This window comes from Phascolarctos cinereus, unplaced genomic scaffold, assembly GCF_003287225.1.
Source record: "Phascolarctos cinereus isolate Bilbo 61053 unplaced genomic scaffold, phaCin_HiC Scaffold_4;HRSCAF=312, whole genome shotgun sequence".
NCBI classification, from domain to species: Eukaryota; Metazoa; Chordata; class Mammalia; order Diprotodontia; family Phascolarctidae; genus Phascolarctos; species Phascolarctos cinereus.
Window position 1 is genome coordinate 320,120,842 of NW_027555847.1, and position 27,786 is coordinate 320,148,627.

General features: G+C 38.2%; 1 protein-coding gene across 1 annotated transcript in view; it reads right to left on the bottom strand.

The window, feature by feature from the left end:
• Positions 1-15,115: 15,115 nt before the first annotated feature.
• AP3B1 (adaptor related protein complex 3 subunit beta 1) overlaps positions 15,116-27,786 on the bottom strand; it is a 327,381-nt gene continuing 314,710 nt past the window's right edge. Inside the window, exon 28 of the mRNA XM_078153162.1 lies at positions 15,116-15,838. Within this exon, the coding sequence (XP_078009288.1) occupies positions 15,685-15,838 (154 nt within the window). The 3' untranslated portion in view covers positions 15,116-15,684. The remainder of the gene's footprint in view (positions 15,839-27,786) is intronic.

Consider the following 27,786-nt stretch of genomic DNA (forward strand, 5'->3'; position numbering starts at 1 on the left):
TTGAATGCCCCAAACTAGATAGACTGGATGGTAGAGGCCTAGAACAGCCTGGGTTCCAGGGGCCTCTGTGAGCTTCAGTGCACCACCTAATTGAAAGTGGAGGGACAGATGTCAGGGCTTTACTCTATGCAAATTTGGAGCAGCCCTTGGGCTCTGAGATGATCAAGGGGGCAGACGCTGTCCCTCACCTTCTGTAAATGGGAATGGTGAGCCTGCCAGTCCCCAAGTGTGACTTTATCTATTTCACTCCCTCATCTCTGTATCATAAAAAGTGTTTGGAAATTACTGACAAAGGAAAGTGTATAAATAGTTCCAAACTTTGAAGTGATTAATCTAAAGTGCTTTTAATTAATATGCATATTCATATACTAATTATTATAGAAGCTGCCTTTAAATGATTTTGAATTCACAGGATGAATAAAATTGACTCGACATACTAATCCCACTGGTGAAATTAATTTTTTCATTAAAATAAGAGAGAGAAAACCGACTCTTCCAAATGGAAAACTTTCCTTAAAAGACCTTGATTTTGTAATTTAAATGTTGGCAAAAAACAATGGGAGTTATAAACAGAGACATTATGGCCTTTGAAAACAACTTCTTCAAAAAAAAAGAGAGAGAGAGAGAGAAATCCTCAGATGATTTTCTACATAGGTTATTGAATACCCAGAATATCAAACGTTTGAACTTTTTTTGCTTTAGGATGAGACATTTTTAAAAACTAAATTATTTTAGAAAGTCTGCCAATATCTGGTTTCTTTCCAGGTCAATGATTTTGCTTTACTCATGTGTCTGGGGTAGACTGGTGGCTATGACCTGCCAAGAGCACCCTACTGGCTTTGACATCTTTCAGTGTCAACTGTGGGATGTCTGCCTTAAATCTGTCAGGACAGCCCCTGGGCCACTTCTGCAGAGCCCCTTGGGGATCAAATTTATTGTTATACCTCAATTGCTTTTTGTCCCCCTCCAAAATAGGGGTCCCGGGTCATGCTAATGATTACTGAGAGACAAAATGCTCCCTCCATATTTTATTAAACAAGCCTTTTAATTATTAATCAAATGTGAAAATTATTTTCCATCACTGTGACACAGGGGCTAAAAGCGCTGAGATTTTTTTTCTTTCTCAGCCTGTTTCTTTTCTTCTAAAATTGGCCTCAGTGGATTCCCTGAGCTTTAAAGTGAGCTAGAAGGAGTCTAGATTTACTGCCTGGCTTTTCAGACCATAATCACCCCCTTCAGGCACTTAATGGAGAAGGGCTGGAGCATCTTTGTGGAGCAAAGGATAAACACCTGAGAAAATCTAACAGAGGTTCTCCAATATCTCTAATAGGGCCATAATATTGTCAATAATAACAGAAGCACCAATTACAGGAAAGCCTACCAGGCTGGCCCACATACTGTTGGGCTTTCAGATAGCAGTTATGATTCATATATTTCCCCAGTCCCTGCCATCAAGACACTGATATACTCAAAGGAGAAAAAAGCTTAAGAGGGTCAGTTTTATTCACCTCATGGTGCAAGTAGGTGAAGAGTGAGTGGGAATTATTCCTTTTTTTCATGTGTATGTGTATGCAAGGCCTGTTGCTAGACTCCTGTTCACTTTACACAAATAAGTGTAGCTGGACCGGAAGAGGAACCGTGCAAGAATAGTGGTCCCGTTTGTTTTTCATGCTGTCAGCTCCTGTTCATAGGATTTTCAGCTTCTAGTAGGATGCCCTGGAAGATAGGTGGTGTCTTAGGGAACTGGGATCCAGGCCACTGACAGATTAATACCAGATAAGGAACGTGGCTAGAGAAATGCATCGCCAGCTAATCTTCTGACCTTTCCCTGTTAAAAGGTCAGAAAGAAATAGAGGTAGTCTTTCATGGCTGTCTTTAAGGAACCTCATGTTTGAATGGAAAAGAGGTGATTCTTGCAAATACAGAACTAGATGGAATATGTGGAGGTTGGGGCCTGTATGTGTTGGCAAAGGGCTTAGAGGTGAGAGCATGTGTGGGGGCTTTGGGAGTGCCACCGGGCTCTATCTGAGGTAAGCCTGAAACAAGAACAATTTTCAAATGCTTGGAAGAGCAGCGGATTCCAGCAGCAGCATCAATATGCTCCCTCTGAGCGCTAATTACATTATTAAGCAAACAGACCAACAGAAGACCTAAGTCACAGAAACATAGATTCAGGATCTAGTCACTTATCAGTTGGCTGTAAATAATCTTGGGAGATACTCATTTATTCCTAGCTCAAGATCTCTGGAGAAGTACCTTAACTTCTCCCTAATTTAAAAATCATAGGATCATAGAATCATAGATTTAGAACTGGAAGGGACCTTATAGGCCATTGAGTCCAACCTCCTTATTTTACAGATAAAGAGACTGAGGTACAAGGAGTTGGACTGATTTACCCAGAGTTGCAGGGCTAGAAAGTTTCTGAGGTAGACATCTTTCTAAATAGGAATCTATCTTTCTGACTCCAAATCCCTGAAAGAAATGAATTTCTCATTTAAATCATTGTTAAAGATGGGGAAACCCATCTCTCCCCATCCCAACAAATTCTTTTAAATTAACTTGTGCTTGGGGGCAGCTAGGTGGCGCAGTGGATAGAGCAATGGGCCTGAAGCCAGGAGTACCTGAGTTCAAATCCCGCCTCAAACCAAACACTTGACACTTACTAGCTGTGTGACCCTGGGCAAGTCACTTAATCCCAATTACCTAAAAAATGAATGAATTAATTAATTAACTTGCGCTTTCAGCCTCTATTTCTGAAAATCCCTAAGACAGCAATCTAGCTCTTCACAAGGGAAACCCAAGGCCTCCTGGTGGCTGTGGCCCACTGAGGGACACAGAGTAACTTTCATTTTCTCAGTTTGTAGCCAGCAAGCATTTAGCTGATTGAGGCAACTTCCCAAATGCATATAAAGGCCAAGAACCTGAAGTTTTCTGGATCTGACTGAGGCTAATCTGAGAGAGATGGCTGTAAGTCTGGGGTTGAAAGGGGCCAGGGGAGGCAGGAAGAGAGTCTGTGCATACTGGGAACAAATCTGGAAAAAAAAATGTCTAAGTGGGGCCTGCTGAAAGAAATCTCCAGCAGACTGAGCCAGTCATGTGAATGGAATGGCAGAGAGAATGGAGGCCATTTGAATACTGATGTGGCCCTCACTTTCTTCCATTTCCATTAATGACATGCTCATCAAGGGCAAACAATAGGACCGGCTGCCTGCGCCTGTCACAGTGTTCGGGTGCTGGGAATGCCAGCCTGTCATCCCCGGGCTGCATTTAGAGACCTGTACACTAATAAGAAGTGCTCTGTGCCATCAATGCAGACAGGTGCTTCCGAGGCTGGGACATGCTCCATTCCCTTCCCCCTGAAACCCTTCTCTCGCAGCCCCCCTGACAGATACCATGAAATGCACAAATTAACAGCCCCATCATGTTGGGCTTCTGCTGCCTGCAGGGAAAGCAGAAAATCAAGTTGTCACCCAGGGTGCAGTGATAAAGCCACAGCCTCATTTCTCTGTTGGTGCCCTATAATAGCAAATGCCAGACAGCTGGATGGATGGGAGGCTTTAGATTAAGGCCCTGATGCACTCTGGCCGGAGAATTAGTAGTTGCTGTTTCCATGTGGTTTATTTCTGTTCAAAATAAACATCTGGAGAGAGCAAAGATTCCTGGGGCAGAAATCCCTTTTTGTGGCTTTCTTCAGGAGCAAGATAAAACAATTGAAACAGAGCTCATGTCTCCCTTCTGAGGCCCAATGGGATTTCCACTTGAAAATCTGCTTAAAAGTTTAACAAGGACCTTAAACTATTATGAGTTGAGCAAAGCTCTCCATAGCTCAGGGCCCCTACTGTCAAGTCCAACCTTGCTGACATAGAGGAAGATGGGAAAGAAAACTTGCTGAAGCTCGGTATGCACAGGCCCCTTTCTGCTGGGCCCGAGGAGCTCAGATCTAGGTTTCCAGGGAACAGGTCTGGCATGCTCTTTGTCTTCTTCATGCTACTTTTTTAAGGAGATGTTTCTGAAACTTCTAGGGAATGGCCTTGGGAGGTAGGGGTGAGGAGGATGGGGGTGACAGCAGCTGGGAGCAAACCCTACCCAGACTTCCTCTTCTGGACCCTTCTAGTCCTGCTCCAGGTACCACTGCCTACCTCCCCAGACCCATCCAAAGCTGTGCCTCCACTCTCAGTTTCTCAAATAATTAATACAAATAGCCTTTTGTTTAAAGTGGATAGGGGCCTGACCCCTGAGGAGGTAAACATTTGCCCTGGTGCAGTGTGCTCCAGGGAGAGTAATGGAGGGGTCTGAGCCCTTCAGACTCCAAGGAGTTTAATGACATAATGACCAGAGAACTTTAACATAAAACAGGAAGAGCAACTAACGAAACTTACAACATAAAACCCCCCTCCTGTCATTTTTATAGTAACAGTAAAACACTTTATTGAATTTATGAGCTACATAATGACTCTGAAGAATGTAACTTGAATTAGAACCAACTTGGACGTATAATATCAACTATAAACCCTTTTCTATTATCCCATCCCCTCAGCATCTTCTTTCCTCTCTCATTCTTACCAAGGGGACATTGGCTTCTTTCAGACGTCTGTCTCAGACATAGTTCAGAACTTGCTAATAGGCCTCCATGGAACCTCCAAACTGCTGGTGACCGAGGGAGTGGGTCATGGCAGAAGAATACAGATCATGCAAGGGAAGACTGGCCCTTTTCAAGGCCCCACAGACATGAAAATGCCCCTCTCCCTGGCATGTCGCCAAACTCCCAAGGGCTTGTAGTAAACACACTAGCTGCAGTCTTGGAGACATTTTGCAGGAGGGTGAGGGCCAGGCTCTCCAAAAGCAAAACTATGAAGCCCCTGAGAGTGGGTGAAAAGGATCAGCAGATGAAAGGTCTGTCATTGTTTCCTGTTTCTGGGTGTGTTGGTGGTCCAGTTTCTGATGACCCTTGTGGGGGGCAGGAGGGGGGGCGGAATGCACATCCCAGCTAAGTGGCATGCAGTCCTCTGTTTCCTATTTCCATTTTCACTCCTTTAGGCTTTCTGCTCCCCATGGATCTTTCTGAAGGGGCAATAAAATAAAATGGGTGAAACAAAGCCATAAGCCAGTTAAATCTGAAAGACATGTCATCTCATCTAAAAGGAAGAAACGGACCATTTCCACGCCTAAGGCTGACAGCAACGCCTGAGCTGGCAATAGTGCTATTCCATCTGATTTATAGAATAATGGGGTGACAAATGATGACAAAAATAAACTTTTACTGCACTGAACTGCTCCTTTATTTATGAAATTTGGCCAAGTAGTGAAATCTTTTATCTGCAAGTTGTAACATGGAGTGGAAACGAGCGATTATGGTGTGGTAATAGTAATCCAGCGATGGAGGCTGAGTCAGTTGGAAATGGATTGAAGTAAAATAACTACCACGCCATGATAAATGTGACCGGCGCTTTGCTGACAGATGATCTAACAGGTGTTCATAACAACTATATAAGAGGATTTATTTATGGCTCGCCACAACCACAGTACTGTAAATCAGCTCTAACAGCTGCACACCGTGGAAACCAAGTCCCTGATGGAGGAGCAGCGCAAGAACCCAAAGAACACAATTCACTCCAGAATCTTAATCACCAAATAACATTTTTTTTAGCCAATTATGCCACAGTGCAGAAATTAGAATTACTTTCAATTAGAAAGCTGAGCTGACTACTAACTTTGCTGAAAACGTGTTTGGATTTTGGGCTTCTCTTCTCATAGAGGCCCAAACAAAGGGAGGGCCAAAGGGTCTGGGGAAACCCACCCTCTCTGTTATAGCTCACACTTGATAGTCTGACACTGGAAAGTAGCCTACTTTGGGTAGTTTCATTTTTTTAGTTACAGCACAGGAAGCAGAACTTAAAGGTATGAAGAACAAACAGGCCTCTTTCGAAACTGTTGCCTTATCCTATGTTTGGAAAGACACATCAAGCAAACTGATTAGCCTTGGTTGCTACCCTTCATTGTCCCAACAGAAAAGCATTAAATGGATAGACAAGGAATGGTGGAAAGTGGGGGCTTTAATTTAGATTGAGGAGACATTCTATAAATCACTCATGCAACTGGCCACCAAGATTCAATCTTTACTTTCAAGGAACTTCTCTGGTCTAGCAGGGGACATGGCGTATACACAGGAATTCATACTAGAGAGGACTAAGGAAAATCAGAGGACAGAAGTTCATTTACGGCTTCTAGGGGATATATTTTGGCTTAGATGGCCTTTGAATACCCCTACAACTCTTAAGATTTGGTAATTCCATGTATTTCATGGAAGCTTTCATAGAGGTGGGTCTTGAGGGATCAGTAAGATTTTGGTACAAGGGAAATTGGGAGACAGAGTCTGATATTTTAGCAAGAAGAAATGTTATGAGCAAAATCACAGAGCCAGAAAGGTGAGGGACATGTTTGCAGAACAGCAAGTAGCCTAGTTTGACTGGACTCATAGGTAATGGGAAGGGGAGTGATGTGAGAGAAGCCTGGGAAAATAGGTCAGGGATAGGAGGTCTTGAATGTGAAGCTTAGGTATTGAACCCTGGTGAATATGACTCTCTGTCCTCCTTTTTGTTGTGGGTGGCACAGAGTGAGTCTCACAGGAGGAGCAGGGGTTGTCATCTCATCTAATCAAGTCTCATTACATTTTCTTTCCCCTAAATTCTCCCCTCTTCCAAGCTTCCCTCTTTCTGTCTAGCACACCACCATCTTTCTAGTCACCCAGGTTCACAACCTTGACATCAACTTTAATTCCTCACTCTCAACCCACATATACAGTCAGTTGCCAAGTCTTGTGTTTTCTAGCTCCAGATATCTTGGCATATGTCCCTTCTCTCCACTTACTGTAGTTCAGATCTTAATCATCTATTGCCTGGGTTATTACGGTAGCCTTACAGTTGGTCCTCCTGACTCAGGTCTCAAATATCTCCCTTCTCTTATCCATCCACCTCCTCCACACAAGTGTCCAAGCCAATTTTCCCTAAAAGTATCAGTCCAGCTTCTCTACCCTATAAACTCCAGGGGTTCCATAATGACTACGATCAAATGTAACTTCATCTTCCTCTCATCCTTCTAAAATGTCCGTTTTAAAAATTTTATGCTGTATATAATTATTTGTATGGTAGTGTTATATATAATTCAAAGGTACAATTATATACAAATTGAGGGTGTGTACTCAACACATTTTTGCAGATGGGTATGTGATCAAAAAATCTTGAGATGCTGCATTAGACAATCTTTTAATTAGCCCATCCATAGTGATTGATGGAGAAGATGGCACCCTTCATCACAAAGAGAAGTTGCAACTTTCACCAACATCACATTGCCTGGTAAGTGGGGGAAGAGCTCCATTAGTTGTATTCTTCCTTTTGGAAGTCAACTTTAGGTATTTTCCCCCCAGCAGAAGATGTTCTGTCTGAATGGGTTATAGATGTTTCTAAAGCAAATCCTACTTTTAGCCTTGTACTGAGATAGAGTGGTAAAAAGCAGTAGCACTTTCCTAAGTGATATGTTATCAGGATTGCTAGGTTGGCTGCAAGACAGCGATACTGATGTTTGTCAAATGTTTGGGAATGCAAGGTATATTGTAAAGATTATTATTCTTCTTAATATTTTCTTCCCTGCATACAAAAGATTTTCCACAATCTGTTACTTAATTCAAAGTCTTCTCTCTGTATAATTGTTATATTTCTCAAGCACTAAGGATTTAAGGATTCCATAATGCAACATGTGCATTATCTCATTTGATTCTCACAACAACCAATTAGGTACTAAAGGTATTAATATCTTTTTACTGATAAGAAGAATGAGGCTCAGGGAGACTGAGTGACTTGCCCATAATAGTAATTAGTTTAACTACATGCTAGTGTGTCAAAGAGAGAACTATAGTCTTTGTTTTTCCTGACCTGAAGTCCGTGATAATACGTCGCTTCTGACATACATAACAAGAGTTTGCATTTATGATTTAGAGATTTGCAATGCCCTCATATACATTGTCCCATTCGAGCTTTGTAGGGTAGCTACTGTGTGTAATATTATTATCTCCATTTTACGGGTGAGGCTGGATTTGAACCCAAGTCTTCCCTGACTCCAAGTTTAGAGGTCTTACCATTGCTGCACTGCTTCTCTCACAGACACTTCTCCTCCTATTTCAATCATGAGGAACCATAACAAATAACCAAGTTTTCATAAATAATCGATGGCCTAACTACCAGGTTATAGAACAAATTTATTGTTATTCAGTCATTTCAGTCATGTCTGACTCTTCATGATCCCACTGAGGTTTTCTTGGCAAAGATACTGGTTTGCCATTTCCTTCCCCAGTTTATTTTACGGATGAGGAAACTGAGACTAACAGAGTTAAGTGACTTGCTCAGGGCCACACAGCCAGTAAATATCTCAGGCCAAATTTGAACTCAGGTCTTCCTGACTCCAGGTCTGGCACTCTATCAACTGCGCCATCTGGCTGCCCTATAGAACAATTAGCTGAACTGAAAAATGAAAGGATGCAAAACTTCAAGTTATGCAACCCTCACAATATTGCTTTTAACTGTGATGAGATCTTGAAGGTCAGTGATAGCAAATGTCTAGGCCCAGTGCTAGGAAATTACTGCCCAGAGTTTATCAAGGGACCAAGACATTTAGCCTGTTACAGAGACGTTTAGATTTATATACACTGTTTTTACAAGAAACAGGCCTTAAACTCTGCATTTCATAGTCTAGAAAATTACAAACAGGTAAGAGGACACCAGGCTCAGCCGTGTTGGGCTTTCAGATCCAAGCATCATGAACTATCATGTTAATGCTTAAATGAATATGGAAACTTCACTTGCTCAACTTTCCATCAGCCGCTCAATTGTCCTATTTGGTTTCTTTTTCCATCTATAATCAGGGAACAGTAAAAGAGGAGATAGTTTGAGGCACTCATATACACCAATTTAGAACTGGAAGAGACCTTACAGATCTTTAGAGACTGTCTAGTCCAACCAAACCCTTCATTTTACAGACAACAGGCACATAACTTTAGATATGGAAGGGAGGAGTGAATTCAGTGCCCTTATTCTACAAATGGAGTTGTGTCTTCCCAAGGTCACACAGCTAGTATCTGAGCAGATTTGGGGGTGCGGATGGGAGAAATTGAACATACGTTGTTTTTTTCACCCTTCAAATCTACCATTCCACACTGCTACTGAAAAAACAAGCTCAGAGAAGGTGACTTGCTCAAGGTAATATAGGTAGTGTCTTGACTGGTGGATGTAGGAGTGGGGGAATCTAGGACTTATTGGTTATTATAATCAATCTACTTTAGATGCTTCTCCCTCCATGGCATTTTAGTTAAAGACCAATGTGTATACAAACCATTAGATCCCTTATTTTATGGTGAAATGTTTAAATAAAAAGTCAGATCGTTGTCAGAACTTCTCTCCTCTCTAATTAAACCTCACCAGTCTTTTGACTTTTATCTACCCATGCCTCTCCTCTACAAAGACTTCTCAGACCACTACAGCTCAGTAATCATTCCCTTCTGTGACATTCTTTCACTCCTCTGGCAATGTGAGCTCTTCTCACACTGTTCTGGCCTGTTTGTTAAATGTGTAGTTTGACATCTTGGATGTATTTTCCTATAGAAACAATGTTATCAGTAGTGGTTAGGTTTCTCAGTCAGAATCATACATACACAAAAAAATACAATAGAAAGATTACTGTTGCAATATCTACTTTAATACTTCAAGGATCTGTTCATTTTATGGGCACTGGTACCCCCTTCTAGGATACTTCTTGGTGACTGAACAGTAGTATTAGTTGTACAAAAGTGTAATGAGTTCCAAAGGGATCAATCAGCACTTTTAAAGCACCACCTACTGTCCATTAGGCTCTGTGTTAGGCACAGTATACTAGACAAGTAAGGAAGAAGCTACCCTCAAGGAACTTAGAGTCTACTGAGGGGATGCGGGGGGGAGTATACAATATGTTTACAGATTTGTAAATATAGGATATATTCACAAGAAGTGAAGGGATAGGGAATAGATGGAATAAATAGGAAAGACCTCTTGAAGGAGATGATACATGAACCAAGACTTGAAGGGAACAACAGGATCCATGGAATACAGGGGGAGAGAGAGAGAGAGAGAGAGAGAGAGAGAGAGAGAGAGAGAGAGAGAGAGAGAGAGAGAGAGAGAGAGAGAGAGAGAGAGAGAGAGAGAGAGAGAGAGAATGGAGGACAGCCTGTGCAGGGACAAAATGATGTAAGAGATAGAACAATGCACTGTGTATAGGGAACATGAAATAAGCCGGTCTGTGTAGAGACAGCGCTTGAAGAGGACTGTGTCATCAGTCTGTATGAAAGGATAAGTTGGAGCCAGATTTTTTTTTCACTTTTAAATTTTTTTCAAGTAACAAGTAGCTTAAAAAAAATAATCTGTCCCTCCCACCATTCCTTTTCCCTCCTCCCCACCTCTGAGAAATTTAAAAAATAAACATCTAAAAAACAAATTCCTCAAAATATATCTACATAGCTCAGCAAAACAAATTCCCACATTAGCCATGTTCAAAAATGTATATCTCTTTCTGCATTTTAAGTTCATCACTTCTCAGGAGGTGACATGTTTGATTTCATTCTTTTTTCTTGTAAACCATATAAACCATTCTTAAAAAATAACACAACCACAATAAACTTGTGGTTTGTCAATGTGCTGATAAGAATTCTTTCACATTTGTTTTTCTCTATAATAATTGTATAAATTATTCTCTAGTTCTGCTCACTCCTCTCTGTATCAGTTCAAAAAATTCTTCCTACTTTCCTCTGAAACCTTTTCATACTTTCAGGCCCAATGATAGTTCATATTGTTCACACACCACAATTTATTTAGCCATTCCTCAACAGGACACCCCCTTAATTTCCAAGAGAGCTACTATAAATATTTTTGTACATATAGATCTGTTTCCTTTCTTTGATATCTTTGGAGCATAGGCCTTAAGTTCCCGGGCATTGTTCCAAATCGTTCTTCAGACTGGTCATACTGATTCATGGCTCTAATTCATATTCAGTTCACTAACGTACCTTTCTTCCAATATTTGTCATTTTCCTCTTCTGTCCTCTTTGCCAGTCTGGAACATCAAAGTTGCTTTAATGGGTAGTTCTCTAATTATTAGTTATTTTAAATTATTTGGGGTTTTTCAGGATTGACAGCTTGAATTTCTTCATTTGAAGAATGCCTAGAGCTGGATTGTGAGGGGCTTTAAATGTCAGGGGATATTTTATCTAAGTAGCAACAGGAAGACACTGAAGCTTCTAGAGTAGGGGACTGGTTACAATTTGGTTGTGAGTTCCTTGAGTTTTCTATCCTCTGGGCTTAGTATAGTGCCTGGCACAGAACAGGCATTTAATAAATGTTTATTGACTCCGAGTCTCACTCCATTCAATGACCATTAGGACAAATATTAAACAACAGACCTATGTAAGATCTGTGATGCCGCTCCAGCACGTCATTGTGACACGGAGATGACTGAGCTCTCAAAGGCTATGCTAGTAGAGTACAAAGTCTGGAGCGTCCTACCAAGCTAGAAAGGCAAGCTGCTTGGGAGTGGTCTTCATGTGTTGTCCAAAGCATAAGCTAGCTGAGTTTGGAGTGCCTTGTCACCAGGTGGACAGCAGGGTGGATTTTCTCTGGTTATAGGAACCCTTGAAGGATGGTTACCATTATTAGAAGGAACGTCAGGGCAGCTAGATGGTGCAGTGAATAGAACTCTGGTCTTGGAGTCAGGAGGACTCAAGTTCAAATCCAGCCTCAGACACCTAACACTTAGCAGCTGTGTGACCCTGGGAAAGTCACTTAACTCCAATTGCCTCACAAAAAAAAAAGGGGGAATGTCCTTACTGGAAAAAAATCACCATTTTGGGGCTGTGTGCAGAGTACTATTGAGTATATGGGAGACAAAAAGTTAAACGAATCTCAGTCTGTGTCTTTTAAGTGGAACAAAGAGAGGAGAGAAGATGAGCTTGCAATAGATCTTCCAGGGATCTTTGGAAACAATAAAGAAGGAATGGGCTTAAGGAGAGTGCAGATACACAAGAAAAGGAAGCTGGTCAGAAATTCATATAAAAGATCTTTGAATGGCAAAAGGTAGGAGCATGCATGTTGGATGAAACCCCTCAGAAAGAAAGGAGGTGTTATAGGAATTGACTTGCTAATCAGTTTCCCTAAGAGAGAAACAGACTAAGAGTTGAACTGTTGTTCTTGGAAGTAGTAGTTTTGGAGTAGGTGGTGGGGAATAGGAAAAAAGTAGTATGCAACTGCCTTTCACACATATATTTTATTTCCAACTTGGCGTTTAGAAATTGAGAGAAATCTCTATATTGCTGAGGGTGTATATGGGCTATTTCTCATACTTCTTCATATTCTCCAAAAACTCCATAAAAGGACATGTCTATAGAGAGACAAACAACCCACAGATTAATTCTTTTGTCACTTCAATTTTCTGTTAATTCTATAAAGCTGGAGACTTGTGATGCCATGTGGCCATTCACGTTATTGATGAATAGACTGCATATTACAAGAACATTTAGATCTACACATGCTCTATTGGCTCAGACAAGTGTTAAAGCCCAGTTCATTTCGTGTTTTAAGATACTCCAACGATATTACCATTTCTTGTACAGAAATACTCCTTTCACTGGCTCAACTCAATGACGTACTAGTGGGCTTCAATAGTTGTTTTGGACAAAACATATATCACCCTTCAGCCAATGGGGTCATATACTTCTTCAAAACCGCCTAGGCTAGTCCATCATGATAGAAAGGCTTCAAGCATGGGCTCAGTAGCTTAATACGAAGCTGTAAATGAATTACGCATATGAAAGGCAGTTGACCGTAAGTGTTTTCAAAGCCTGTACCAGCAGAGCCCAAGCTTAAATTGCCATGGAAGTTCAACTAAGAGTAATGGGTTGAACCTTTATAGAGGTGGCTTTAGGCTGGATATAGAGAGAAACTTCCTAGAGGTTAAAGTTAACCAAAAGTGGAATGGGCCACTTCGGGAAGTACTTGGCTCTCCTTCACTGCGGTCTTTAAGCAAAATGTAGGCAATCACTTGTAAAATATGATACAGAGTGAATTCTTGTTCTGGTATGGATTGGACTTGATGGACACTGAGATCCCTTTGAACCCTGAGATTCTGTGACCGTTTGATACATTCTAGCATAGGCCTGCCTCTCTCCTCCTCACTTTCTACATGACAAAAAAGGCAAATAAGCTATTAGATTGTTTCATGTGAGACCTCCATGGTCACAACAGCTGATGAGAAATATAAAAACAATAACTGATGAAAAAAAGGGGATATGTACACAATTTTTTTATATCTTCCAATTATTTAATTTCACTCACTCCTTGAACATTCAAATTCATAAACATAGATTCTAAGGTCAAATGCCTTTAAAACACACACACACACACACCCAAACTTTTTATTAAAATATTTATAAATGGGAATAGCCAGAGGCAGTACATAGTATTTTTGTTTAATATGATCATCTCTGTGTTCTTTTCAATCTTATAAAACTATTTTTTCAAATCAAAAGAGAGGAAAAGACTTATTTTTGTACCATAATATGAAGTAAAAAAATACTGTAGTAGTTCTTCAAAATTAGTGCATATAAAATGTCCCACTAAGTGAACATTAAAATATAAAAATATAGCTAGAATTAGGACTTTAACTTTGGCCAACTCAACTCTATGGAATAATTTAAAGACAATCACAGACTAATGATAAAATCAAACAAATTCCGGGCAAAGAATTCTGAATCACTTTTCTTAAAAAAAGCTGCTGTTGTACACTTCAGATATCACGTATATAAAAAATGTTTCAATCACATTAAGCTACTGTTGTTACAAGTATCAAATGGAAACATGTTACTATCAGCTAAATAGACTTTAAATCCAAAAATAAGCAGTCACAATTATTTTACTTTTCTCATTAAAAACTGAGGTCTCACTAAACTCCTGTGGTTGTTCCAAAACATAGAAAAAAGTAGTGTTGTAGGTCCTATTTTTAGAGAGAAGATCCCTTAAAATTCGAAAAGAAAATTTACAGTCAAGGGCCTTTAGTTTGTCAAATTGTGTGTTACTTTTCAAACAGTAACTTAAAAATCCGAAATGACAAAGCTTTGGAAAATAGGAGTAATAATGGAAATGCCAAATGATTTGGGGGTACCACATAAGATAAAATATAGTACTTCAGAGTGAGGGATGGCCTACAACTCAGATAACCATAGCTCTCTTTCCTTAGGCTTATCACAGTACATGAATCTGAACATTTTAAGAATTTTCCCAGACTGTTCTATTTCTCTCAAACTATATGATCCAATGACCTTCAATTAAAATTTTTTCTTCCTCTTCTCTTTTTCCCCAGTATTAATTCAAATCTAAACTGATTTACCCAAAGTTTTTTTTTGGTGGGGGTGGGGAGGATTGAACAGTGGGGCAGAGAGATTGGAGAATAGGAATGAACTAGAACAAACTGAGGTAAACAAACCAACCAATTATAATATAACTAATTTGCAATTGGAGTATTCATTGAGAGAAAAAGGTTTAGAAAAAAAGACTTTCAAATTGGAGAATATTTTGCAAATATAAGCCAATCCAATAAAAAAAAAATTCATCTTAAATTTTTCCATCACTTGATGTGTTTTTCATACAACTTAATTTTGATGTTATTTCTGAAATTCATGTTCATATGAGTCATTTTTCTATAAGCTTCATACTAAAGAATTTCAGCTGTTCAAAGTTGGGTCTACTGGACCATCAAAGATCAGTATAACAATCTGACGTATAATTTAAATTACCTAGCAGCAATAATAGACCTTGTAACCAAATTGTTATTCTGTGAGTTGACTGTTTGAGAAGGAGAGCTTTTGTTCCACAACACAAAGTTTTTGAAAAATATTTACCAATAATTTTCTTTTTGATACTGACCAAGGGCTAGAAGATGTTTTCTTTTAGTAACAAAATCCTGCTGGTTCCTTTGCTTTCTGAACAGTTTTAGAATTAATGGATTCCAAAATAGGTGGTGATTGCTTACCAAGGAAAAAGCAAAGAGAGACTATTTATATGCTATTTTATTTATTCTTTATCATTCAGAAAATCTGATGACAGCAGTCATCAGCAAATGATTAAGACACAGAGATTCACTCAACAACAGTATTTTGCAAAAATTCCATTGTTTTCTTGCTTAATTCTAGACATCTTCACTATCCTATGCCTAGCTGGGAGATCAGCTAGATTCTCTTAAAATTTTTGCTTACTGGTGAAGGCAAACTGATTTCCAATGAACTTTAATTATTCACCACTTATTTATCAGAACTAGAAAAAGTCAAGGAAAAAGGGTAGAAGTGTCAGGGAAGAATATATGGCACATGGATTCAAGAGTTTAGATAACTGACAGTAAAATATATGTTCTTTGGTTAGCAAACTGAAAAAAAAAGGGGGGGCAAGTACTGCATACATGATAGATACACACTAGCATTCTAAAGCAGGAGACAAGAATGTCAAGAGTGTACTCTTCCCCCACTGCCAGATGGAAGGGCTATTATTATAAATGAAAGGCAGCAGTAGTGGATGCCAGGCACTTTTGTTGTGTGCCAGATTCTGAGGTCCAGATGTAAGCAGGTTACCCCTGGGACAGGACAGGCTTCAGCTCCCGCAGCAGAATAGAACCAATCACTGTTTTCTCAGTGTTTATGATGAGCTGTGCTGTAGAGCCTTCCTTCAGCTCCACTGTGACTAGCATCAGTGACCCACTGTGCACAGTTTTAGCCGCAAATCTGGAGGAAAAAAAGTGAAGAGATCTTCATGACGAGGGGGAAGAAAGAAGACAGCATATTGTTCCTAAAGTCAAATGGGTTTAACAGAACCTTTTCCCCCAAAATAAAATAATCTAAGAACAGGATCCAGAAAGCCCAAATCCAAGCATTCTTCAGAAAATAAACTGTACAACATCCTGACCCTAAAGTCTGCAATTTTAGAGTCTGTCAAGTGGAGACTCTTTTATTTAGACGTTTAAATGTGAATCTGCATGTCCGTAGCCCCTCATTTACAGAGTAAGGTATTTTGGGGGTCCTTTTAAAGCATATTATTAATTCACTTGATATTTAATATATTGTCTTGGATATAGTACATCATTCTATTTTTCTTCTCGATGTTATTTTCTGACTGCAAATGTATCTTTCGCAGAGTTTGAATTTTAAAAGTCAGTTGGTAGGGTATGCAGAGGAAGAAAAAGCCTTTCTCCTCTACATACCATGAAAACATTTCCTACATTTCCACCAGTGAGTCAGGCTGAAAGATTCTATCTCTAGTGATGATGACTAGGGATCAAGTGAAAATGGCCAATGAAGTACTTACCTCCCTTTGTTGTACCTTCAGAGCATGAGATACCCCTTTTTCCTTTTGAATATATGAGAAGAAACTTAAGGACTAATGCTCTATTACTACATTCCAAGACATGAAGAATCTACTAATTACATGGAATTAAAAGCAAAACTAGCCTTTTAAGCACTGCAATTGACTGAAAAGCCATTTTAAACACAATGAACTTCTGTCAATCCTGCTAATTCATTCTGCACGCACAGCCAAGCCCCAGAGACAGGAAGGAAGAGGATGAGAACCACCTAGTCCTCCGTATCCCATAAGGAACAATCCACACTTTTTTTTGGGGGGGGGGCACGACAAACCAGAGCACAACAAAGTTGCTGCGCATGAGCTTTTGAAAACACTAACAAGTGTGGAGCAGGTCTGTGACCTGCTGTGACCCCACTTTTCAGGGCCAATCCCCTTTCCCCTTTCTGAATGACACGTGTCTGAATCAGAGCCATCTGCCTCAATTTGCGCAACATCTTCAGTCACAATAGGACCCAGTTAGCCCTGACAACAGCTCACAATACCTAAAAATAAAACTGCTGGGCTGATTGCATGCTGTGGGCTATTCAGGAGCAAACCAACTGGTCAGTGTCTCATGTCTGACAATTAGCATGGGCCTTGCGCAGTGCCTACTGGGGTCCTCAGGGATCTGTTTAATTACCATCAACATAAAAGAGGGAGTTTATCAGGAGACACTCAAAAAAACTTCACTCCAGACTTAATTAAAATATTAGCCACTTAAGCAGGAAACAGATTCTCTTTAAATGAGAAGTAATTTCTTTTTGATTTTTTAAAAATCACATCAAAATCTCATAACACGTTACATTCATTTTGGGGGGCGGAAGCTAACAGGCCATTTTTGGCCCTAAATATAATCATGAAAAAGTTTCCCAACAATAATTAAAATACTGCATCAAAAGAAAAACAAACATTCTAATTTTGCTAAACTGAAAATATTATCAACAGACTTATAAATTATGTTTTTAAATGCTAGTTAATAACGGGTTACTGACAAGGTATGAAAAAAAAAACCCAACCCATAACCATTTATCTGTCATATGAATTGAAAACATTTCCTTATATACTAAAACACACTAGGCATTTGTAAAGGACATCAAAAAGAACAAAAATTTTTCTTACTAAGGGAGGTTACTCTTGAAGTTATCAGTTGAAGGGATGAAAAACATTATGTGTGTGTATAAAATACATTACATATATGTATATATTTATGAAGCTCCATTACACAACAACTTGCTTTTTTGTCAGACTCTTAGTCTCAAGAGACTAGGCAATGTGTGCTCAATTTCCATTCTGAGGGTCTACATCTCTTAAATAACCTTTCTTATATGAGGTTTATCACAGGCCTATGGGACTTCTTTTGTCCAAAATTCTGAGGTATTTCTGCCTCCTAGGAAAATCACATTTGTGTCAAATCAGGTTACCAGAGGCTAGCTAATCACTTGAGCATCCTGTTTATTACATTTACTTTTGTCTATAATCTTGGTCATTCCATCCATAATGTAAAGCCCCTTATTTCTCCAGTTGATTCTGACAGGTTTATAATTATGTAAACAATAGTCTTATTAGTCCCTTTATTTACTTAACACTTGTGTCATGGGACCACAGAGAAGCAGATTATGTCTGAATAGGAACACAAAAGCCTGTAGTTTTCAGTTTTAGTGCTGCATAGCCCCAAGGCACGTTTTTACTTCTTTTCTATTAAAAACTTAAAGTGGTAGAGAGCCAATGTTATGATAATGCAAAATTCATCAGAGACACGTGTCAATTTTGGTGTCAGTATGTTTATGCGGATTAAAATTAGTTTCTTGTACATGTTCTTTAAATCCTATTACCACCAAATTCTCAAAATGCTCTAACAAATAAGGACAGGAAAGAGAGGAGGTATGCATTTGCTCTGCAGTGGAAACATGCTAAACAAATCATTCCAGCAAGAGAGCTGTTAGCTAGTATAAAAGCAACTGCGTTTTTAACAAGGTCTCTGTGTTCTGGTGGGCACCAGTGTTGGAAGCACTGCTTTAAAGAAGACCAGAAGATCAGATGTTCTGACATTCTCATTTCACAGTTCAAAAAAGATGTATTTAATTGGAACACAGTGTGATCACAGTGTGGCTTGTTTCGGATTGCTGAAAGCAAATGTGTATCCCACCACCCCTCCCCCAACTGAATATATCCGGGAACCATAAGCCAGACCACAGTCCCAATCTACTGTCACAAAGTGATCATTTTAGAAGTATTTCTAAATAAGTTCGTACAAGACAAAGTAACTAATTTTTAGACGCACTGGTGCCAATTACATAGCTACAGAAAGTAACAGCTGACATCATTAGAGCATTTAGGTTGTACTTGGCTTGAAACATATGTTAAAACTGTGACATTCTTTTCCTTGGAAGGTATTTGATTCCATGTTGGGTCAACCCGTTTTGCTTCTCGGGCTTACTGAACATGTACTTTGTCTTTAATCACATAAACTAATTTTCTTCTTTGGTAACTGTCACCATCTTCAAAAACCTGTATGGGGAGGTTTTCTTTCTAAAGAATATGAACAAATTTCCAGCCCTTTATATGATCCTTTTCCTAATCAAATTCTGTATTTAACTTTTTCTTTTCTTTACATAAAGAAAAACATGTGCTTTTTCAAATGAGATCTCAGTGGATGTACAATGCTGGGCTTTTGTAATGGAGTTCTTGTGATATAGGGAGGGTCTACTAGGAGACCAACCAACCTCGAAAAACAGAAACAGAGTAAATGAGAATAAATAAGTGAGCTGACAGTTAAAAATGCACTGTCTATTTAAGATGGGTTCTATCTTATTAAGAGGCATTTTTCATAATTTTTCAATTCATTCTCTACCAAGTACTAGTTGCTTAATATTACCCAATAAAAACTAAGATTTTAGCTCTAGGGAACCTTAGAGATCATTCCAACCACTCTTTTATTACACAGATGAAAAAATTGAGGTCCATAAGTGATCTGACTTGTCCAAGATCACCGAAGTTGTCAGCAGCAAGGGTATGCTTGTACTTCACCTTGCCAAATGGATGTCCACAGATGTGTGATACTGAACTGTTGGCTTTAAAGCTTTGGAGAATATAAAATACTACTAAGATTTTTAAAACAGAGGAAAATAAGTTGGCATTAAACTCTAAAGAATGTGTTCCAATTACTGAAAATGTCTTCTATCTTAACTAATGATAATTAGGGTGACCAAAACCAGTCAAATAACAACAAATGAGATGTCAATAGTATCTAAAACATATTCATGCACTTAAAATATATTTTCTCTGGATTTGTGAGAAGCTGTGTGGGGATTTCAAGTCCCCTTAGTTTGAGTGAATAAAAAAATCTTGCATCTAAATGTAAACAATTAAGATATTTGTATTAAAATAATCCTTAAAATGATATTTGTCTCAAAAGCTGCATGAATTTTCCAGGGTATTCAAAAACAGAATTAAGAAAACAAAACAAAACAAAACCCCAAAACACAGAACAAGATTTGCTAGAGTTAATGCAAACAGCTCTAAGACATGCTTTTTCTTCTCTTGGGTAGCCTTCCTGGTCCCTGATTTTTCTATTCTGAGTTCAATTTTCTCCTGTTTTCTGTTCTACTGGTTACCAGAAGCTGTGACAATGGCCCACTCAAGCTAAAACTTTTTTTTTCCTACCCTGTACATGAAGCCTTCAATTACTGCCTGCTGAAGCAGACAGAATCCTATTAATAAGAAAGACGATCACAAGATGCAATGCCCTGCCCTCGCTGTACAAAAATAATTAGTCCAAAGTTGACAAATGTGTAATGAAGTTGCACAATGCTTGTATGTAAGAAGTCCTGGTTTGAATTAGTTTCCTACTTCCAAATATCAGAGTGAATTGTTATGGGACAATATTTTCCAAAAAGCTGAAATGAAACAAAAATTTAAAAATTGTTACTATCTTATTAATTTGGTTTAGCATATCACAGCAAAAATACAGAAAATACTTTGAACAGGGAGAAAAATCTATAAACTACATTTTTTAAAAGTTGGATATATAATTACATTTTAAGAGACAATCCTAGAGTGCTTAATTAATAGAGAAAAGTTTAAATTTATTCAAATTCATAAATGTCAACATCTCCCCTTCATAATTTCCAAAATTAATTCTTTAATACCAAGATGTAATGCTACCAGTTAGACAAAAATAATCTATCCCCAACACTATTTAGTTTTGGCTATTCTCTATTCTAGTTTTTAGAAATACTAAATATATTCCATACTCTAAACCAACTAGTTTTTATTCAATGACACATTCTCTTTCTTCTACACAGTAAACTAATTTTATTTCCGAAACTCAGAGGATGGGAAGAAGAAAAAACTCCCCCCCCCAGGGGTAGGGTGGGGAGGGAAACACACAGATTGATGAGGGGAGGGGAGAGAAAGATATTTAAAAACAAAAGAATTAAAACCCCCTCCTCACCAATGCCTTAAAACATAATTCTTAAGCCACTGTCTCTTGCTTAAATTTTTTTTAAAGTAGTGAACATAGCAGAAAAAAGCAATAAGGATATACTTTCTGTTATTTTAACAGAAAATAGTCCTATTCATAAATTTCAGTAGTCACAGAATAGTATGCCCCACAAATGGCAAAATTAAGAATGTTTTAAATTTAAAGTCATCTTTCTGACGTGGTTAGCTTTGAAAATATTCAATAATTCCTTCTGGTCAACAATTAACTGTGAGGTCCCTGCTTGATTTTTCAAAGAAAATGGTGCGTATATATTGTAGTTCAAAGCACTCAGATACAAAAGCAGTGCTGTCCTCTAGTGGACAACAACCACTTTCTGAAAGAACCATCGATTTTGATTTAACTTCAAGTCTAAACAGGCTCTACAAATCTTTAATCTTACTTCAGAATCAAAATCAATCAGATTTTTGGGGGGACTCCCATCCACATTCACAACTCTAAAAATTAAGGCAGCTTCCTGGAAGATGAAATAAGACTGATGTCAGAACTCGTGAAGTTAGGACCCAACATTAGTGATGGACAAAAAATATATCATGAGTTACTTCAAATATTACTGAGGTTTTACATCTTCAGAAGATCCGAGAAATAAACAATATACAATCCTGGGCTAATTGGGGCTGGGTTAGCAGAACAATGCACTGAGTTGAATGATATGGTTCTTTTAAGACAGAAAATAATTAAATATTGTATACAGAAAGTTTGCTCAATGAGGACTACCAAAGATAATATTTTGTGGCAATTAATGGCTATAAAAGTTGACGGGTTAGACTCTAACCATTAGAGACTAACCAAGCTCATTTTGAATACTACCTGACCAAAAATCACTGTCACTACTGCTATTCTAAGTCTGCGGGAAAAAAACAAAATGCCTTTTTAATATGTTAAGTTAAAAGTTGGACTGCATGTTGCCATGGATACACTATTCCACTTACAGCACTTGCCTTTCCCCTAATAGCTAATGACCAGGGTGGTAATAACAAGCCTATTTCACTAACATTATATTTACCCACAAATTGAGAATATTGCTTCTATTTCACAAACACAACAAATATCTGTAATTAACAAGGGAGGAGAACAAGACCAAATCAAGAGTATAAAATGAATACAAACTACTGACTAAAAGCAATAATGAAAGTTTTTCTGTAGTGTTAATTCAATAAACTAAGAAGTAACATGAAATCAGGGCAGAACAAAAGCTTTCACTCGAGAAGCATTTTTTTAAAAATTAAAAAAAATTTTTTTTTTTAAAAAAGTGCTCAGCCAACTCTCACTGGGCACCAGCACAAAAAATCAGCCATTCTTATCAACAAAATTTGTACTACTGAATGTGAACCCTGGTATCCTCTCTGGGTGAAGGAGAACTTGGATTGGTTTAGACTAGTGCTGTCAAGAGGCCACTAAACTATACATCAGAATCTCTGTGGCAGCATATTGACTTAGAAAACCACACATTAACATTATCCATGCTGTTTTACGTTATTTATTTTGTTAAATACTTCCCAATCACATTTTAAGTTGGCTCAGCCTAGCTTGAGAGTGTTGTGGACCACATGTGTGGGCAGAATGTTTGACCGCCTGGTTTAGACAACTCAAAGATTGAAATTTTTTTTACATATGACTGTAGATTATTTTGAATCAAACTCTATGAAAAGATAAAGCTGTAATGTATTGCTATAATTAACAATAATGTACTATTTTGCTTGAGCACTTAGCTATTATGGAGACAAGACTGAAAAAACCGAAACAGTTTTTATCTACTTCATTCCCTAACCTACCACCTCCAAAAAGGTGTATGAACATACAAAGGGGAAAAAAAATTGGATACATAGTAGTGATCTTTTGTTTTTATTATTCAAGGTCTGATTATATGTAGTCTGTAGATTACTCTGCCGATTTTGGCCATTTCATTGCTCATTAACACCTTTACCAGAGAATAAGCTAACTAAATAAAAGATGAAACTCTAAAGAGTTCATTTTGCTACTAATTAACAACTTGGGTAAAAGGCAGGATAAAAAGGAAGTTGAAATAAGCAATATGGAGATTTCTAATTTTCTGAAATAGCTTTTTCCTCTCCTCAGCCCTGCTAGACTTGTCAATGGAGAGCTCTGCCTGGACATGGAGTCCCTGAAGCAATTCATCTATCTTTTTCTAAAATGAATTTAATCTTTAAAAAAAAAATCCACACACACATAAATATTGACACAAAAAGTCACTTCACAAAAGATACTCCCTACTACCAACCCTTTTTTAGGTGGCTCCCCCACTCCCATCTTTCCCCCAAACAATAAAAGTTTAAAATTGATTTCCTATTAACCTCTAAAAGATATAACTAGAACCTGACATATCAATTTATTCTGTATTCTGAATACTCTTTATTTACTTCTGTTAGTTTGTCTGTGTTAGTGTTACCTGTCTTAGATTATAAGCTTATAAAGGGCTGAGGATGTCTGTACATTCTCTATGTAAGGTACTGCCACAGGAAAGGGCTTAATAAATGCTTTCTGATGAGAGGGCTTTCAACGTCCATGTTTTTCTGATTTCCCCTTTAATAACTGAGTTACATTGTGGCAAAACCATACTGCCTTTTACTAATAATAATCTTTACTGTATTTTAATAGCAGAATTTTCACATAGCAAATCTGAGTCACGGATTTTCAAAGCATAATATTCTGATGGACTCTCTGATGCTACCACTCATTTTTAAAAACAAAACTAAATGTCATGGCAGAAGAATTATATTAAATAAATACCGATTTTATAGCCAAAATATTTTTCTCAATTGATCTGTTCTTTTAATGAGTGACTGTATAGGACCTATTGCTGCTTTTTAAAATAAATGCCGAAACCATATACATTTAACTGCTTTTTTTTCTCCTTTCAGCAAGACCATTTTGCATAGGTGCTATGGAATTTCATTTTATGTTTAGTCTTAATCAACTTCTTAATTAAAACTTCAACTTTGTATCTTGACATTTTTCTACCTGATAGGAAAAATGGATCATTTTCTTATTCACTCTTTTAAAAAGAATTTATTTCATACTTAATACAAAATCCATCAAGAATTTGAAAAGCATCAGACTATAATGTTATTTTGTTTGTATTTAATGCTATTCTTGAACAATTCATTCCAATGTTCTATATTCCAATGGCAAGCAATTTTCTTCTGTAATCGTCTATAGATGGGTGTGGGGTATGCGTGTGCATGTGTGTACTGTGGACTGGACCAATAAGTTCAATGGCACAGGGATCTCCAGATGAGGAAATTCCCTGTACCCATGTAGGTCAGCATTTGCTTGGCCATATAGAGTCTTATGAGAGTTGCATGGGATCCAAGTGATTATGTGACTCATCCAGCATCACACAACCAATTATGTGTCTGAGGCAGGTCTTCCTGACTCCTCAAAGCTGATTCTCTGTCCATCACACCACAGTGCCTCTCACACTTAGATATCATCATCATCATCATCATCATCATCATCATTATCATCATCATCATCATCATCACCACTATTATTACTGTGTCCATTAAGAAGTCTTTGACTTCTTTGATTTCCCTCAAAACTAATAAGGTTTTTATGTTGACTACTTTGTAAAATGCCTTTACTTGTAATTTTCCTTTACAAAAGAGTACTCTTAGTGCTCTAACAAAAGGGAATTTGGTGGCTAAGATGAGATTCAAATCCTGCGTCAGACACTTACTAGCTGTGCATCCCTAGGCAAATCACTTAACTTCCCTCATCTTTCATTTTCTCATCTGTAAAAATGAAAATAATAAGAGAATCTTCCTGATAGAGTTGTTGTGAGGATCAAAGAAGATAATGTTGGAACAACTCTTTTGTAAACCTTAAAAGTGCTACATAAATGGGATGTACTACTGGGAGGGGAGGAACCTGTGATTTCACTGGTATTGGGAATTCCTGGTTAAGGGAAATCTTTCTACTAGCGCAGGTTAGCACCACTTCCCTATTTTATAGTTTTCAATTTATAATCTTAGAGAGCTAGCCTGGTATAGTAGATAGTCCTCAAAATCAGGGAGACGTATTTGGCCTGGGTAAGTGACCTCTGGCAAGTAAGAGCTGTAAGTAAAAATAAAGTAACACTTATTAATAGGTCATTTTGAAAGCGTGTTGTAGAAGAACTCAAACTCACAACAATAAACTTAGTCAAATACAGAAATGCAATACAAAGTATTGCATTTTTAAAAACATCAACACAACACAATGAAGGGACAAACTGATAGTTTCAGTTAGTTAATATAAGTGGTCATTTTAACTTAAAATGAAATGAGGAATAACATTTGTGCCCATTTTGTTCTAAACTTATAGTGCTTTTGATATAGACGGGGAACACAGGTCACATAAGGAAAACAATCCTCTCTAATGTCTTTGTGGGATCAATGCATGAAGGACTCTGCATTCACACAGTCTATTCTTCCTCATTATGAAGCTCCCTGGATCTTGGTATTGTGGATATACTTTGTAAGTTAAAAGTAAAATGCAAAGATTAGGAACAAAAAGGCAACTTAAGATTCACATAGTTCCTGCCTACATGTCTGACTATCTGTTATCCACTTGGGAGATTTATCTATTGACACCATGAACAGCCACTTTCTGGGCACTGATGACACTCATCTGCACTATCACTGTTGTTAGTGTAGGAGCATGAAGATTGTTTGAGTGCATGTTTCTGATCACATTCTAAAGCCACACAGAAATCATTCTTAGATTGTTACTGTTCCGTATTAGCTATACACGTCTCTTCCATTAGTATGGATAATTTAGTCAACTGTTACCATGACTTTAATCATCTGAACTTCACTGTAATAAAGTCATGGAGGTTCATGCCACTAGTCATGCCAAATACCAGCTAAACTGGGGGATTTTACAGCTGGATTTGTGGTAGTTCCCCAATAGGATTGAACGAGATAGCCTGGACTTGGCTCTTGGCATCTCTGCCGCTGACCAGCTGTGTAACTACGGGCAAGTCCCTTAACCTCCCCTACTTTTAGTTCCTCATGTGTAACAGAGAAATAGCAATACTTCTACTACCTATTCTGTAGGCTCTGACCAGCAGGGTTATCAAACAGTGTAGGGCTTTAGCAACAACAACATGGAATTTCATTTTTACCAACCAAGTAAAAAAATCAGTTCTGGTAATGTATGCTTTGGTATTCTAACAACTTATATTATTTCTATTTATGGGGCACACAAATCAAACATGATAGCATCTGCTTTATACAGATGCTGGAGATAATAGGGAATGAACACTTAAAAATGGGAAAAAACTTACTGCACTTATTTAATTTTCCTTCTATATCTGGAAGAGTGGAGCTGGCTGCAAATGAAGAAAATACTTACCTCTGGCTCTTCTGAGAAGCATTAATTATCTATTGTTTTAAAGGCTCATCTAGTTTTCATTATAGACATAATAACAGACAGGATTGCATATCTATAATGGTACTGATAAGACCCATTTTTGAATTATGGCACTTTCAACTTCCCATAGTATTTTCCTATCTATTCTTTCATTTTACAATCCTGTGAAGCAGATAGGGCAGATAACCTCATTTGATAAAAGAGGAAACTGAGACCTAGAGGCATTCATGAGTTGCCCATGATCACCAGCCAAATGGTTTTATGGCTGGGACATGAGTTTCATAGATCACTGAATCTAGAATTGGAAAGAACCTTAGAGATCATCTGGTCCAACCTTATTTTACACATGAGGGAACTGAGTCCCAAAGAAGTCGAGTAACTTGCCCTTGATTGCACAGGAAGTAAAGTCAGGTCCTCTGAGTCTAGAGTCGGAGCTCTTTTCATTAAGCCACACTGCCTCTTCTCTGTAAAATGGGAGTGGGATTGGGGTGTTGGACTAACTCCTTTTCTGCCTTAAAATTTTGTGTTCATTCTATATTCTAGTTAGTGGCAGAGCAAAAAACCAAACTTGGGACTCCTGACCGCCAGGCCAGTGAACTTTTAGAGGTAAAAGGAGGGGCATTAGGAGTGCGCAGAAACAAGAGTTGGGCCCAGCTCCCTCTGCTTCCAGTCAAGCACTCTTTCTACCATTTTGACCCCTAGTGCCGGATATGATTCATTTAAGAGTTTTTGAGGTCTGAAAAGTCCTCACATTTTGGGATCTGTTTTAACCTTGAAGTAGCCCTAGAAGAAAACCAGAGTCACAAAGAAAGAAAACTCAGAGTTGGGACTGAAGAACACGTCTACACTCTCCTCTTTCCTTATGTGTAATAAGCCCACGTCCAACGCCTTCAAAGGTTGCTCCTATTAGAAATGTATTAACTAAGTCAACAGTAAATTAAATACAGTGGATTCTTCACACCAACATATGATGGAGAAGCAGCATTGTGCAGTTCACCAGGAGTCAGAAGATTTGAGTTCCAGTCATGACTTTACTACTTCCTAACAGTTTATCTTTGGGTAGATCACCTTTTTCAGCCTTGCTTCCCTTCTTCTACCTACTCACCATCAAAAAAGATAACGATTTAATAGGGTTTCATAAGCTACAAGTCCTATAAAAATGTTTTTGTTGTTGTTATTCAGTCGTTTCGGTTGTATCCAACTCTTTGTGACCCCATTTGGGGTTTTCTTTTTTCTAAAAAAGGTAGGGCATTATTATTATGGAAGGTGAGATACTGTTCACCCCTTTCAGTAAGGCCCTAGCAATGTAGTAGGAATGCTACTATAGGCAATCTGGGTCAGTTATCTGGTAAGTTATTAATTCTAAAGTCAAAGAATCACAGAAAAAAAGAATAAGAAGGGAGCTCAGAGGTTATCTAGACCAAACAATATCTAATCTGGAAACCCCTTTACAAT